Below are 13,971 nucleotides of genomic sequence, written 5' to 3' on the forward strand. Positions count from 1 at the left end.
CTGGCTGACAATGGAAAGAGAGTCCTATCAATTTTCCAAGAAATGTCCTAAATGTCAAATTCACGGTAACCTCATACATGCACCAGCATAGGAGTTGCAACCGTTCACCACATCTTGGCCTTTCTATCAATGGGGACTTGATCTTGTAGGAAAGATTCATCCTTCCTCTTCAAATGGGCATAAGTTCATTATCACTGCACAAAGTATTTCACCAAGTGGATCAAAGCAGTCCCGATGACCACCATAATTGGAAAACAAATCTCATCATTCATTCTCAACTATCTCATTTGCAGATATGGCATTCCTAGTTCCATCATCACAAATAACAAATGTCCTTTCAAGAATCAAGATGTGTGAGAACTATGCGAGCGATTCAAAATCCAACATTGCTTCTCCATACCATACGACTCACAGGGGAATGGCCCGATACCATTAAAAAAAACAATCTTGAAAATTCTCAAGAAAATAGTAAATGATGTTGACAAGGATTGGCATGTACAACTCAATCCGACACTTTGGGCCTACAGGACTAGTATCCGGACACCTACAGGGGCTACGCCATATTCATTGGTGTATGGTTTAGAAGCAATTATACCTCTTGAGATAGAAATCCCATCTCTTTGAGTATCTTTGAAGGGCCTCATACCATATGAGGAATATCGAGTAAGCAGGTTGCAGGAACTAGAGCTTCTTAATGAAAAATGACAACGTGCCTATGATCATCTCAAGGCATATCAACAACAAATGTGCAGAAGCTATAATCACAAAGTCATCCCAAGATCTTTCAAAGTCGGTGATCTCATCCTCAAAGAAAATCTCAGAAATTTACAAGATCAAGAAAAGAAGGGGAAGTTTGAACCTAATTGGTTGGGACCCTTTGTCATCATATCAGCCTATGGATTAGGAGCATATCAGTTGTCAACTTCAGAAGGGGACATGATCGATGAACCAACCAACAACATCCATCTAAATAAGTTATAAACTTGAGTCTTCCAATGCACGGATCAAGCAAAAAAGGAAAAAAGGAAAAAAGGAAAAAAGGAAAAAAGAAAAAAGAAAAATAAAAAATAAAATCAGAAAATTACAAAAAAATGAAAAACATATCAAAAAGTACAATAAAAATAAGTGGTGAAAACCTGGCAACCGATGTTATTTGTCAGAGAGAATCTCCTCTATCTATTGGTACTCACATCATATCTTTAATCCATTTGATCTAAGGCAATAGCCATCGCCAAACACTTATACAAGCAGAATTATCCCAGACATACTTAGCGTAATCATTGTCCTTGATTATCTAAACAATTATCCATATCATATCCCACCATGGCTTGGTGATCAACACATATATCCACATCGACAAATATCCGTAATTGGGGGCAAATTTCATCTCACTTTAGCATTCAGACAACAAACAAGGATTGCAACATACTAGGGAAACCATTGTCAAAACTGCTCATCGGACTAGAAAACAGGATCATTATCCAATTGCAACTTCACACACACGATGGATGATTTTTCTGAATTATGATTTGTTTATATTTTGCATTAAGTTTTGACTATTTGTATGTTGATTTATGAATCATTAGATCTCCTGGGCTACTCAAGGATGCATTGAGCTAGAGAAGCAACGAAGGAATATGATATTTTCTTTGATTTTTTTGTTTGTGAGGCAATCATTCGTATGGTACAAATTTGTCTTGAGACATGATTGGAAACATATCATTGAAGATATTTTCCATTTTGCACATAAAAATGGGCAACTCGTCTATTTTATGCAAGCTACACTCAGGTCATCTTGGTTCAATTATACCTCGACATTTGTGTCATCTTGCAATATCAAACATCCATGTAAGTTTTACTCAGGTCATTATGGTTCAATTATATGAAGAATGCTTGTATTAACTTTCAACATATCAAAAGCTCAATGATGACAAAAAGAGCACAAACAAGTGACTAAACAGGAATGACAACGGCATAATTAAAGTGATCATTTAGTTGCATATCATTTTAAAACTTGCATTTAGTTGCATATCATTTTAATCTTGCATTAGTCTCATATCTCATTATCATTATCATAGATCTCATTTTCAAGATACATCTCACATCATTATCATTATCATACATCTCATTTTCATTATCATACATCTCATTTTGAAGATACATCTCACATCAATATCATTATCATACATCTCATTTTCAAGATACATCTCACATCATTATCATTATCATACATCTCATTTTTAAGATACATCTCACAAATCATAACATTCAGATAACATCACATCTCATTTCAAAATAAACACAACAATACATCATCACATTATCACCCATTCCATTATAAATCATGCATTCACATCATCATATAATAATCAAAATCAAAAGATCAAGAACATCATTATTATCTAAGCATCTAATCATCCTCATAGAATCATCATATCAAAACATAATGCATATTATAAATCATTCATCACCAATAACATATCACATGTGGATCAGAGAAAATCAGTGTCATTTATATATATCTCAAAAATGGTCGAAATGTACAAGGGATATCATGTCTGTCAAAATATAATAAAAGTGATAAAAAACAATAGAGACAGGTATCTCAGGTATGACTATCTCTTGAGGCAGACAGTCTAGCAGCAGATGTACCAACTCCCGGATCTCCACTAGATGGATCACGTTGGGCAGGCCCCGTAACACCTATGCTCTCTATTCTCGTATGGCTACGACCAGATCGAGTAGACACCACTGCAACATAGAGAGGAGCTCTATGATCTCAAGGGACCACCTCCTCGTATAAATGCCTATAATACTTGGCCTCCTTGGTTGAGTACTGTATCTCTCTCAGTGTGTCCCAAAATGGGGCACCGATCGAGACTCTCTCTAACCTATCAGCAAGGGCCTCTTCTTGTACCTGGTGCTCTACTGTTGTATCCTGCTCTACTTGTAGCTACATAATCTGTTGCTGTAGTGGTAACACCTGTACCTGTAGCTCCTGCACCGAGACCTGTAGCACTCTGATCTGAGAATCTTGTCGATGGGTGGGCACCCTGATCTGAACAGGTACCTGTGTCATGGTCCCACCCCCACCTGTCCCTATTCAAGGCATTGGTGGAGGTAGAATGTCAAATATCCTCCTCTAGGTAGGTCGCCTATCATCCTCTATCCCTCCCACAAGGGCTAACACCGCACCTAGCCTCCCACCTCCACCCACACCAAGAATGAGACCTCCTCTACCATCTCCACCTCTATCTTCACCTCCACCTCTATCACCACCTCTAGCTCCTCGTCCACCTCTATCTCCTCCACCTCCTCTACCTCCTCCTCCTCCACAACCTCCATCTCCTCCACCACCGCCTCCACCTCCCTCTCCTACCTCCTCTCCCTCATCCTCCTCTCTTCGTATAGCTCCCCCTCGCCTTTGTTTCTGCTCCCCATAATCATCAAAAGTTGGAAACAACTCTGCCATATCAGATATACGTGTCATGACATGTGCCACAAAGTAGGTGGAGAACTCCTCCGTCATCCCAATATCCACGACCTTGGCTCCATAATCCCAGATTTGTCTCTCCAGGGGAATGTACTCATCAACAGCTGCTCCGCTATCTAGGATCGGTCCCCACTTTGACACATCTTGTTGCCAACGAGCACACAAATAGGCTCCTTGTGGCATACCCTATTGTATACCATACTGCCGATGAACGCAACTGTGCAAGAATCACTCAATAATAAAGGACATCCTCCCAATCAAGTACCTCGACATGTACACATAAGACATCTCTAAATGACCATATCGATATCATCCAACGTCCTCTACCAATGCTCTAGTTTGCCCAGCTTCCACTGGACAACTACACCTGTATACCCATAAGCATATGCCCGACCAACTGGCCTATCCCTATCTGCAAGTGGTCTCGACATTGGTATATGCTCCCAGGCCCATACCTGTAACAATGTCACCCCGACTGATAGACTAGTACATCCCAGATATACTATCTAGTGAAGCTCTCTGTATAGATGGGCCAAGATGCAAGAGTCCCATGCAAACCTGCTTCCCTGTGTCATCATGTCCTCCAGAACCAATCCCCATCCAATGGCTAGTCCCTTCGACCTACGATCGGGACGTAGGAAGCCACCAATGAAACCTACTAATACTAAAGGCAGCGAAGCATAACCTAAATCCAAAAAATCCTACCACGGGATCTCGTAGCCACTAATCTCTTCATCCTAAAAGATATGGCAAAGAGCTTCTATGCCACCCTACTCGGTTTGCTCATAAGGTAGTAAACCCCAACCACAGGAATCCACAAAATCTGATAATAGTCCTCTAGCTTAACTGTCATCTCACTGGTCGCCAAATGAAAGGTGTTTGTGTCACTATGCCACCTCTCTACCAATGCTGTCAGTAACCCATGGTTAATGATATACCAGGGCATGTCTAACAAAGATGATAACCCACATCTCTCAATCACATCTATATCAGTTTGTGACAAACATGGGATAAGTGTCTATGGCCTCAAAAATTGCTCTTGAGACTGGAGAACGCCAAGATTTGCTTGCAAATCAACACATATCCATCATCAGTTCTCAAATCCATCCAATCTATAAAAAACACAAATCACCTTACAAATGGGAATCGCATCAAAAATCACATCAGAAACATATTCACATCATGTCAATTAATCAATCAGTGCATCATATCAGATCCATATCGAAAATTAGATCCATATCAAAAATCAGACCCATATCAAAATCAAACCCATATCGAAATCAAGGACCCATATCAAAATCAAAGACCCATATCGAAATCAAATCCATATCAAAAATCAGAATCCATATCGAAATCAAAGACCCATCAAAATCAAATCCATATCGAAAATCAAAATCCATATCGAAAATCAAGACCCATATAAAAAATCAGACCCATATCGAAAATCAGACCCATATCGAAATCAAGACCCATATCGAAAATCATACCCATATCAAAATCAAAGACCCATATTGAAATCAAAGACCCATATCAAAATCAAGACTCATATCGAAATCAAGACCCATATCGAAAATCAGACCCGTATCAAATTTAAGACTCAAATCAACTCAATAATCCATATCGAAAAACAATTCATATTGCAACAAGAGCCATATATCAAACACAAACTCATATTGTAATCCAACATCATATCAAAATCATACATCATCACAAAACAGGACTCCCATCGGATCATGAACACAATCAGACCAATCAATGAACCCATATCGATATCTACACAACCTATCTAATCTGTTTGACTCACAACGCATTTTTCACAACACTTTTTGTAGTCACATAAATCTGTCCACTTAATTAAATGAATATTTAGTATTTATTTGATTATTTAACCATCAATCAATAATTAATTAAATTAATATTTAATTAATTCATTTTAACCCTCTTCTCCTATTAATTAAATAAATTATTCAATTTATTTGATTTAATTCACTTAACCAAATTCAGACCATTAATTAAATAAATAAATCATATTTGTTTAATTAAATCTTCTCTCACATTTAAATAAATTAATATTTATTTAAAACCCCCAAAATCTCATCTCTCACATTTAAATAAATTAACATTTATTTAAATCACCTTTATCCTCCACCCACTTGCATTTTCCTACAAATGCAAGTTGCACAACTATTTTAAATAAATCATTTATTTAAATCACCTTTATCCTCCACCCACTTGCATTTTCCTACAAAAGCAAGTTGCACAACTATTTTAAATAAATCATTTATTTAAATCACCTTTATCCTCCACCCACTTGCATTTTCCTACAAATACAAGTTGCACAACTATTTTAAATAAATTATTTATTTAAAATCCTATTTATCTTCACCCACTTGAAACCTTTAATGGTTTCCCTTAAATTCTTCAAACTTGATGGCTTTAAAGTCTTCAAACTTAATGGTTTCCCTTAAAGTCTTCTTAAGACTTTAATGGTTTTCCTTAAAGTCTTCAAGCCTTTAATGGTTTCCCTCAAAGTCTTCAAGCATTTTAATGCTTTATCTTCCTTTTTCTCATTTAAATAAATTAATATTTATTTGAATATTTACCCAAATGCAAATTACACCATTTAATTGAAATAAATGATTTTATTTTAATTGAAAATACCAAAATTCCTCCCACTTGCATTTTCCTACAAAATCCACTTGCATGCCTACACCCCTTTTAGATTCTTCTAAACCTTTCCTAATTAACCTAATCCATCCCCTAAATATTGTCACATTTCTAAGCAAATTGGAGTCACTTCTCAAAGACTCCAAAGTCTTTGAAAAGCAATTAATGCTTTGTGTGTTTAACAAATTAACCTCTAAAGTCTTCCAAACCACTTATGGCTCTTACATGACCATTAATGGTTAATTCCACTTGCACCCATGGTTAAGGACTTTGACCCCTAACTTAACCCTCATGTAACCCATGTGTCTCTTCAAACCATTTATTCCTTTGACTAGGGTAACCATCATGTCCCCTCAAGCATTTAATGCTGCTTATCTCTCCTCTCAAGCCTCCTCATGGTGACACTTGTCAACATGGGATTGGGTTGAAAGTCTCACATGGATTGAATATCTTTCAATCCTAACCCTTGTTAAGATTTCTCAATCTTAACCCTTCATTTCCCCATTTCTTCTATAAATAGAACCCTTCTCCTCAAGCAAAGAAGAAAGCATTAGAGTATTATTGTTATACTGGCATTAACATAGAGCTTTCTCATAACATCACTATCTACACTTGCATAGCATTTGCTTATCATATTCAACCATCTTGAATCTCCATATGGCATCCATGGCTAGTGCTAAAAGCTGAGAGCTACACTCATTTGGGACTTGGAGAGGAGAGGAACAAGGGAGGAGCAACTATGAGCATCTTGATTAGCTATTTTATTCTATGTTTATATGCTTTCTATTTCATGCTTAATATCTCTCTTGATATGCTTGTTTAGGATAATCTTTTGTTGCTAACACTAACATTTGTTTCTTGTGCTCTTGTGTGTGTTGCCATCAAACAGATTTTCTAATCCTTTTTGCAGAGCATCATTTGGTGAACCCGATGTGAATCCAAATACCAAAAAGATCAAGTTTTTTTTAAACCAATAACATGTTTGAATATTGAAAATGTCACACAGGTTGTGCTTTTGACACTGTTTTGGTGCATTTGACATTATTTTGGTGCTATTCACCCTATTTCAGTGCTTTTGTCTTCTCTGTCTTTCCCTTTCTTTTAGCGCGTTTGTGTTAAATAGCACCTTTGTTCAAACGCAGACTAGCGCTATTGTAACAGAACGTTGTACAAATCACCTTGTAACCAAAAATAAATAAAAAATTAGGCTTGTAGAAGCCCACCAAATAGGTGGATTTTACTAACTATTTTTCTCTTTTGTGCAGATTTAAATTAGATTAAAAAGTAGATTTATATTTTTTACTAACTTGTTTTTGAAGTTGGTTTTAAAAATGAATTCAATTTTTATTTTGGTTTAAAATTAACTTCACATTTCAAATTTGGGCTTTTAAAAAAGAATTACACATTTGTTTGGGGCTCTTAAAAAGAATTTCATTGTTCCAAGATAAAAAGAACCACAAACTTATACAAAACAACTTTATTTCTTGCAAGTTAGGAAACAAATTTTTCGTTTTGGTGCTTAAAATCAACAAAACAAAATTTATTTTCTTGCATCAACTTAAAAGAAATTTACAATCAACACGTTGTTTTGGGAAATCTAAAAAGAACAAGCCATTTTTCCTTCAAGCTCAAAAACAATTTTACTTCAAGCAAGACGTGTTTTCAATTCAGTTGACTAGGATTTCAAAGTTCCTAGTTTACAAAATATTTTGCCTTTGAAGTTAAAAAGAACACCATGACTGTTGGAGCAACATCTCCAAATAGTTAGATCACATTTCAATGACAGATTAAAAAGAACAAGTGTTTTTCGTGCTTGGCACACTTGTGCAAAGAGTTGGTCGAGTGGTCCTACTTCTAACACACACTATCCTCTCCCTTGGCTTTCGTGGTCCTAGGTGCAAGAGAAAAGTGTTAGTAACACTCAAAATTTTGTCTTTTTGAGAGAGGCCTGCCAAGAGACACATCACTCTTGGGAACGACCTTACGTGGTAAATCCTTCGAGCCGCTATAGAAATCAGGTGAGAGCGAAAGTTGTAGCCTTGGGTATAGCTGTTCCTACAGTGTAACTGGCCGAAAGGACAAATGGGCCCCACCACTAGTTACAAGGCTCTTAAGTGAGTCACTACAGAATGAACTTATGTCCAAAAACATCGAACATGACTAAACACCTTTAAGTAGTAGCCCACCCGTTCTATTGATTGAGGATATTTGCGATATAATTTAGTGCAAGAGCATAGATGGTTTTGCTCCCAAGATACTCACCATACATATTTCCTTGAGTAGAAACATAGCTTTTTGAAAGGTCACTTGTGGCTTGATAAAAGTGGTGACTCCCCCATCATAGGGATCATCTATTTGTTATGCTCGTGCAAGACTTAGTATATCACATCCTTACCTGCCACAGCGGGATTCATAAGGTATGTAGTACCAAAGTCGAAGAAATATCAAGATGTGGGCTAAATTTATCACAACTGGCCATTTGACCTTAGGGATAAAAAGTGTTTGAAGTGTGTTTGTTTTAGTCAAGACCAAGTACAAATTGAGCCGACTTCAGGCTTTGGAAATACACCTTAAAATACATCTAAAGGAAGGGCCATATAAAATTCCAAGGATTGGGTTGATCTAGACCCATACTCATTTGTGCCTTTGAGGTAACATTCTTGTGTTTGTGTGCTTGTTTTGTTTTCTTGTCAAAGAAACATCCAAAAGAAAATCACTTTCCAAAACAAAGTATTCATCCAACCAAACACATCAAAAACAAAGTACAAACAAACAAAGAGTCAAACTTTATGACCATTCTTCACATCTTGCGAAAGAAGAAGCGTCATCAGAATATCAACTTGAAAAGAAGACCATTAAGCTCAAAGGCTTTGATCAAAAGGAGGAAATTCTTCTATATAAATAGACAAATCTTTGTCTCACATAGAGTCTTTCTGCATCACATGTGTCTCTACCTTCAAGGCAAAACAAACGAATTTGATTCCGAATCATTGAACCGCAGAGCTTTTATGCAATATAGAGCTCTGAGTTATCACAAAAACCAAGGAGGTAAGATTAATCCCAACTTCTTCCCAAATGTCTATATCACATACAACATAGCTCGAGAAATACCACCAACACCTGAAAGAGAAGAGGTAGAGTTTGTCCCATTTGTGACACAAAGTTTTTATTGAAGTTAAAAACATTTCATTATCTCACTCATACATCATCACTTCATCATCAATCCATCCCAACTCTCAAAACATTAAGAGGTTCTTATCCCAAGTTCTCTTCTTAGATATTGCTTGAATCAAATGCATCACATCACTTTTTAGATTGTTTCTACATCTAGGATAAGCTCATCCTAAGAGACACATCTACGCAGGTTAAAACTAGTTCATGAGTGAATCCTCTCATTACTGGGTAGTTCAATCTGTAACACATCTCAGATTTCTTTACACCTTATCACATCAAAACTTATCAAACAAACAAGCAATTCAAAGAAGGAATTTCGGTTACATCCACCTTAAAAGTGCTAGAGATCCACATACAACACAATTCACCAAACATTAAATTTTCATCAAAAACTCATCTTCATTTTTACTCAACTTCAACAAAGACTCCTAAAGCAAAATGGCTCAAACCCGATCACAAGCAAGACAACGAGAAATAGAAATGGAAGAACAAGAAGAGGAAAATCTCAATGAATTTCAAGAAGCACTTGGAGGAAATGCAAATGACGAAAACCCAAGTACTCCTACTCCTGCAACAATAGAAAGGGCCCAGCATAACCCTCTCTTTAACAGACTGTTTGATGAAATACTCAGGAGCAATGCGAGTGCTCACTTCTTAAGACTCGCTCAAGAAGGAGCAAAACTCCCCTCTGACTTTGATCTTGCCCAATTAAGACAAGTATCAGAAAGACAAAGTCCCCATGAAGAGGAAAGAGGTAGAGATCCCATCAGATATAACATTCCTCGAGGTAACCCACCACCTCCTCCTCCAAATGAAATGGAGATGTTGCGGCAACAAGTCAAGAATCTCACCCAACAACTTCATAGTGGTGTCAAGACTAACCAATTCTCACTCAATGACATCTGTCCCTATCCCTTTGATAGGAATCTTTATATGCCACCCTTTCCACGAGGATTCGAAACACCCAAATTTGAAAAATATAGAGGAAAGAGAGATCCCCGTGATCATGTCAGAGAATTTCATTCCGCTTGTCTCCAAGTGGCATATGAAGACACCTACCTAATGCACCTTTTTCCCCAAAGCTTGGGAGGAACAACCACATCATGGTTTTCCTGACTACCAGGTGGCATTAGAACATTTGAGGAACTCATCCAGAAGTTCCTACCTCATTACTCTCATAACATTGAATGCGACATCACCATGGCTGATCTGTACAACACCAAACAAAAACCAGGTGAACTATTCTCAGTATTCCTGCAATGATGGCGTCAAATGTCTAGCAGACGTTCTCTTCATTTACCTGAATGAGAACTAGTGGAAATATTCATTTATAACTTAAACGAAGAAATGGAATTTCACCTGGATGTCAAAGACATAGACTCTTTTAATGATATGATCACTAAGGGTTTGAAATGTGAAAGGGCACTTATCAAGAAAGGACTCATCAAAATCTATAACGAACCAAAGGATGGTCCTCACCCACGCTTCAATAGCGATAAACCAAGCTTCTGGAACAAAAACAAAAATATCATCAACGATGGGGTTGTGGATGCCAGGACTATACAAAATGCACAACCTGTGGTTCGATTTGCAGGACAAAATCCTCCACCTCAGAATAACACAAATGTTCCTTCCAATCAAGGTCGCATCACATCTCACGATGAACCAAGACCTCGTCAGCAAAAACAGAAACGCACATACACTCCCTTAGGGGAACCCATTGAAACTGTCTTGCAACAACTCATTTCTCAAAATTTGGTCACTCTACCTAAACTATCAAACTATGAGCCTCAGGTCAAACCGGCATGGTGGAGAGATACTGAACACTGTGAATTCCATCAAGGAAGAGGGCACAAGACAAGTAATTGTCACCGATTAAAAGATCTTATCCAGGATCTTATTGATCGAGGAGAAATTGAAATTGAAGGACATGACCCAAAAACAACCAATAATGATCATCTGATGTTCAAAAATCCACTTCCATCACAAGATCAAAGGGGTCCTTCCACTTCCAGGCGAGGCACTAATACCACTGATTATACACAGGCTGCGCATAATTACACTGTAAATCATCTGTATGATGCCAGTGAACAAGTTGTAACTATAACCTTCAAAAATCCCAACTCAAGTTGCAATGTTGTTACGCGTCATGGCAAGGTCACCATGAAGGCAGCTCCACAAGGCACCACCTCCATCCGAAAGCAGTACAATCTTGTGGAACAATTAGATAAAACCCCTGCGCTTATATCCATTTTAGAGCTTTTGCGCCTATCGCCATCTCATAAAACTATCTTGGATCAAGCACTCCAAGAGGCGTCAGTCCCTGCAAATCTGAATACAGACCAATTTCAAGCCATGGTTGGAAGTCTAAAGTCATCACCTTGTCTCACTTTTTCCGAAAGTGACAACTCTTCCTTCTAGCAACCTCATAACGCTTCACTACACATTAAAGGCTTCATCAACCAACACAGGATCAAGAGAGTCTTGATAGATAATGGAGCAGGCTTGAACATTTGTACATTATAGTTGGTCACCGCATTGGGATATGTGGTAGAATCAGTGGATCCTCATAACAAGATCACAATCAAAGCCTATGACAATGTAGAGCGTTCATCCAAAGGAGCTGTGGTACTACCAATCCGAGTGGGCCCCGTGGTAAAACACATCATTTGTCAGGTTCTAGACCTCCCTCTGCCCTACAATCTATTGTTAGGAAGACCTTGGATACATGCCATGCAAGCCGTTCTATCTACCTACCATCAATGTATCAAGTTCCCACATAATGGTGTAGAGATCACAATCTTGGGCGATGCAAATCCTTTTCATATTGCCATAATATCAGCCATCAACCAGAAATTACCGTTCCCAATAATAGAGAAGCCATTTCCTCCACATCATATATAAGTCCCGCCTCTCTTGCCCATTCAAACACCACTATACCCAAGCAATAAAAGCTTAAGATGAAGATCGCAGAGGAAGGTCCTAGGGAATACAACTTGAGTCAACTCTTTTGTGTGGGACAAATGCCCACTTCTCCTCGAACACATGGTAAACCACAACAGTTACTCCAACAACCCATAGTCACGCCAGCATGTGCTTTGACACCTTTCATCCTTGGAAAGAGTCAAGAAGAAGAAACCCAAGATGAGGACTTGGCGGAATGGATCTATAAAGATCCCATCACCACTAATCTACCACAAGTTAAACTTCCTATGGATTAGTATGGCAAAGGCCTCCTCATTATGCAAAGAATGGGGTATGATGGTCAGAGTGCTTTAGGATATTGCAAACAAGAATGACATGAACCTCTGCTGTCGGAATTAAAGCCCAAAGGTAACACAGGCCTAGGCTTTGAAAAAGAGATCTTTCCTAAGCTCAGATTCAAAGGAAAACACAACAAACCATTTTGTCCACCTACTGCAAAGAGGACACCTTTTATAATCAAGGCACCATCAAGCACCATCCCAACTGCCCCATCAAGGCTCAAAACCCCAACACAACTATCACCAATACCAATCATCCCACCAAGTGAACCAGTAATCCCATCAATAGTACCATTAGCAGCACCAACTGTGTCAGAACCCGTAGCAACATCTATAGCACCAACAGTTCCAGCAGAAGCAACTGAGTCAATATTACTGATACTCCCCGTACTAGATTCCTTGATCCCCATCAATCTTCCTGCAACACCGATCACTACAAAGGTACATCAACCAATCACACCTGCAGTGTTTAACTCAAAAGACATCCCAGTATGGTATAGCAATCGGATGCTGGAAAGTGACTCAGAGACTGACTCACATGAGTGGGAATTTGATTCTGTACAGCTTAACACTTCAGATGAAGAAGACACATCACCACCTCCACCACGCAAAGACATCCCTGTTTACGGAGAAGCACAGATAAAGACCACTTGGGTTCCTGAACTGGAAACATCTTCCACAGACCCTACGTCTCATCCTACGCCTAATTCTGACAGGGAGAGTACCATTAACGACCTTCACCATAATGTCTTAACCCTCACTGATACATCTAACACACTTAACCTAATCGATGAAGTAATGCCCATTATCCACCCTGAACTCATCGAATGGAACCAACCAAATCCTCCATGTCTTGACTTCTTCCAAAACGATGAGGCCATCATTGACTTTTTGGAATTAAGGGATAACCTACCAAGCAGGGATCACAAAGCTGGATTCGCCATTGAACTTAATAGCGCAGCATACTTCGGGGTGGATGCCAAACCTTTCAGCTGCAAAAATATAACAATAAAACATGGATCTTCTAGTGAAAACCACACTGTGGCACTGTTTGATCCAACAAAAGTAAAAAGAAAGAGCGTATCCAACGGTGAAAACCTCTCTGAGGCACCTGAGGATGAAGGGTTTGATATTCTCCCTACTAATGTACAACATGAACGATCAACGATTCTCATCGAGGAAACCAAAGAATACAATGTGGGGACTCCTGAAAATTCTCATCTCATACATCTGGCATCTCTTCTCACTCTAGAGAAACAGCCTAAATTTATAGCGTTCTTCCAGAAGCATCAGATCAACTTTGCATGGTCATATGCAGACATGCCTGAGCTTGATCTTGATTTAGTCATGCATCACCTCACCGTAGTAGAAGGA

At 38.4% G+C, this 13,971-nt stretch overlaps 1 protein-coding gene across 1 annotated transcript; it reads right to left on the reverse strand.

Annotated features, from left to right (window-relative positions):
* Positions 1 to 2,605: 2,605 nt before the first annotated feature.
* Positions 2,606 to 13,007, reverse strand: LOC131876023 (GPI-anchored hemophore cfmA-like). The gene is made up of 3 exons (XM_059220782.1): positions 12,890 to 13,007; positions 2,918 to 3,070; positions 2,606 to 2,751 (listed from the first exon to the last, which is right to left on the reverse strand). Exons 1-3 carry the CDS (start codon positions 13,005 to 13,007, stop codon positions 2,606 to 2,608), a joined length of 417 nt encoding a protein of 138 aa, XP_059076765.1.
* Positions 13,008 to 13,971: the final 964 nt, after the last annotated feature.

Source organism: Cryptomeria japonica, chromosome 5 (assembly GCF_030272615.1).
Source record: "Cryptomeria japonica chromosome 5, Sugi_1.0, whole genome shotgun sequence".
Lineage (NCBI taxonomy): Eukaryota > Viridiplantae > Streptophyta > Pinopsida > Cupressales > Cupressaceae > Cryptomeria > Cryptomeria japonica.

Bases quoted from the DNA above. Each gene is read 5' to 3' on its own strand.
- LOC131876023 (XM_059220782.1), bottom strand. From the start codon at position 13,007: ATGGGGATCAAGGAATCTAGTACGGGGAGTATCAGTAATATTGACTCA. The intron at 3,071-12,889 runs GTACTATTGATG...ACCATGACACAG, and splicing joins CACAGTTGGTGCTGCTAATG to GTACCTGTTCAGATCAGGGT. The intron at 2,752-2,917 runs GTACAAGAAGAG...TCTATGTTGCAG, and splicing joins ATACAACAGTAGAGCACCAG to TGGTGTCTACTCGATCTGGT.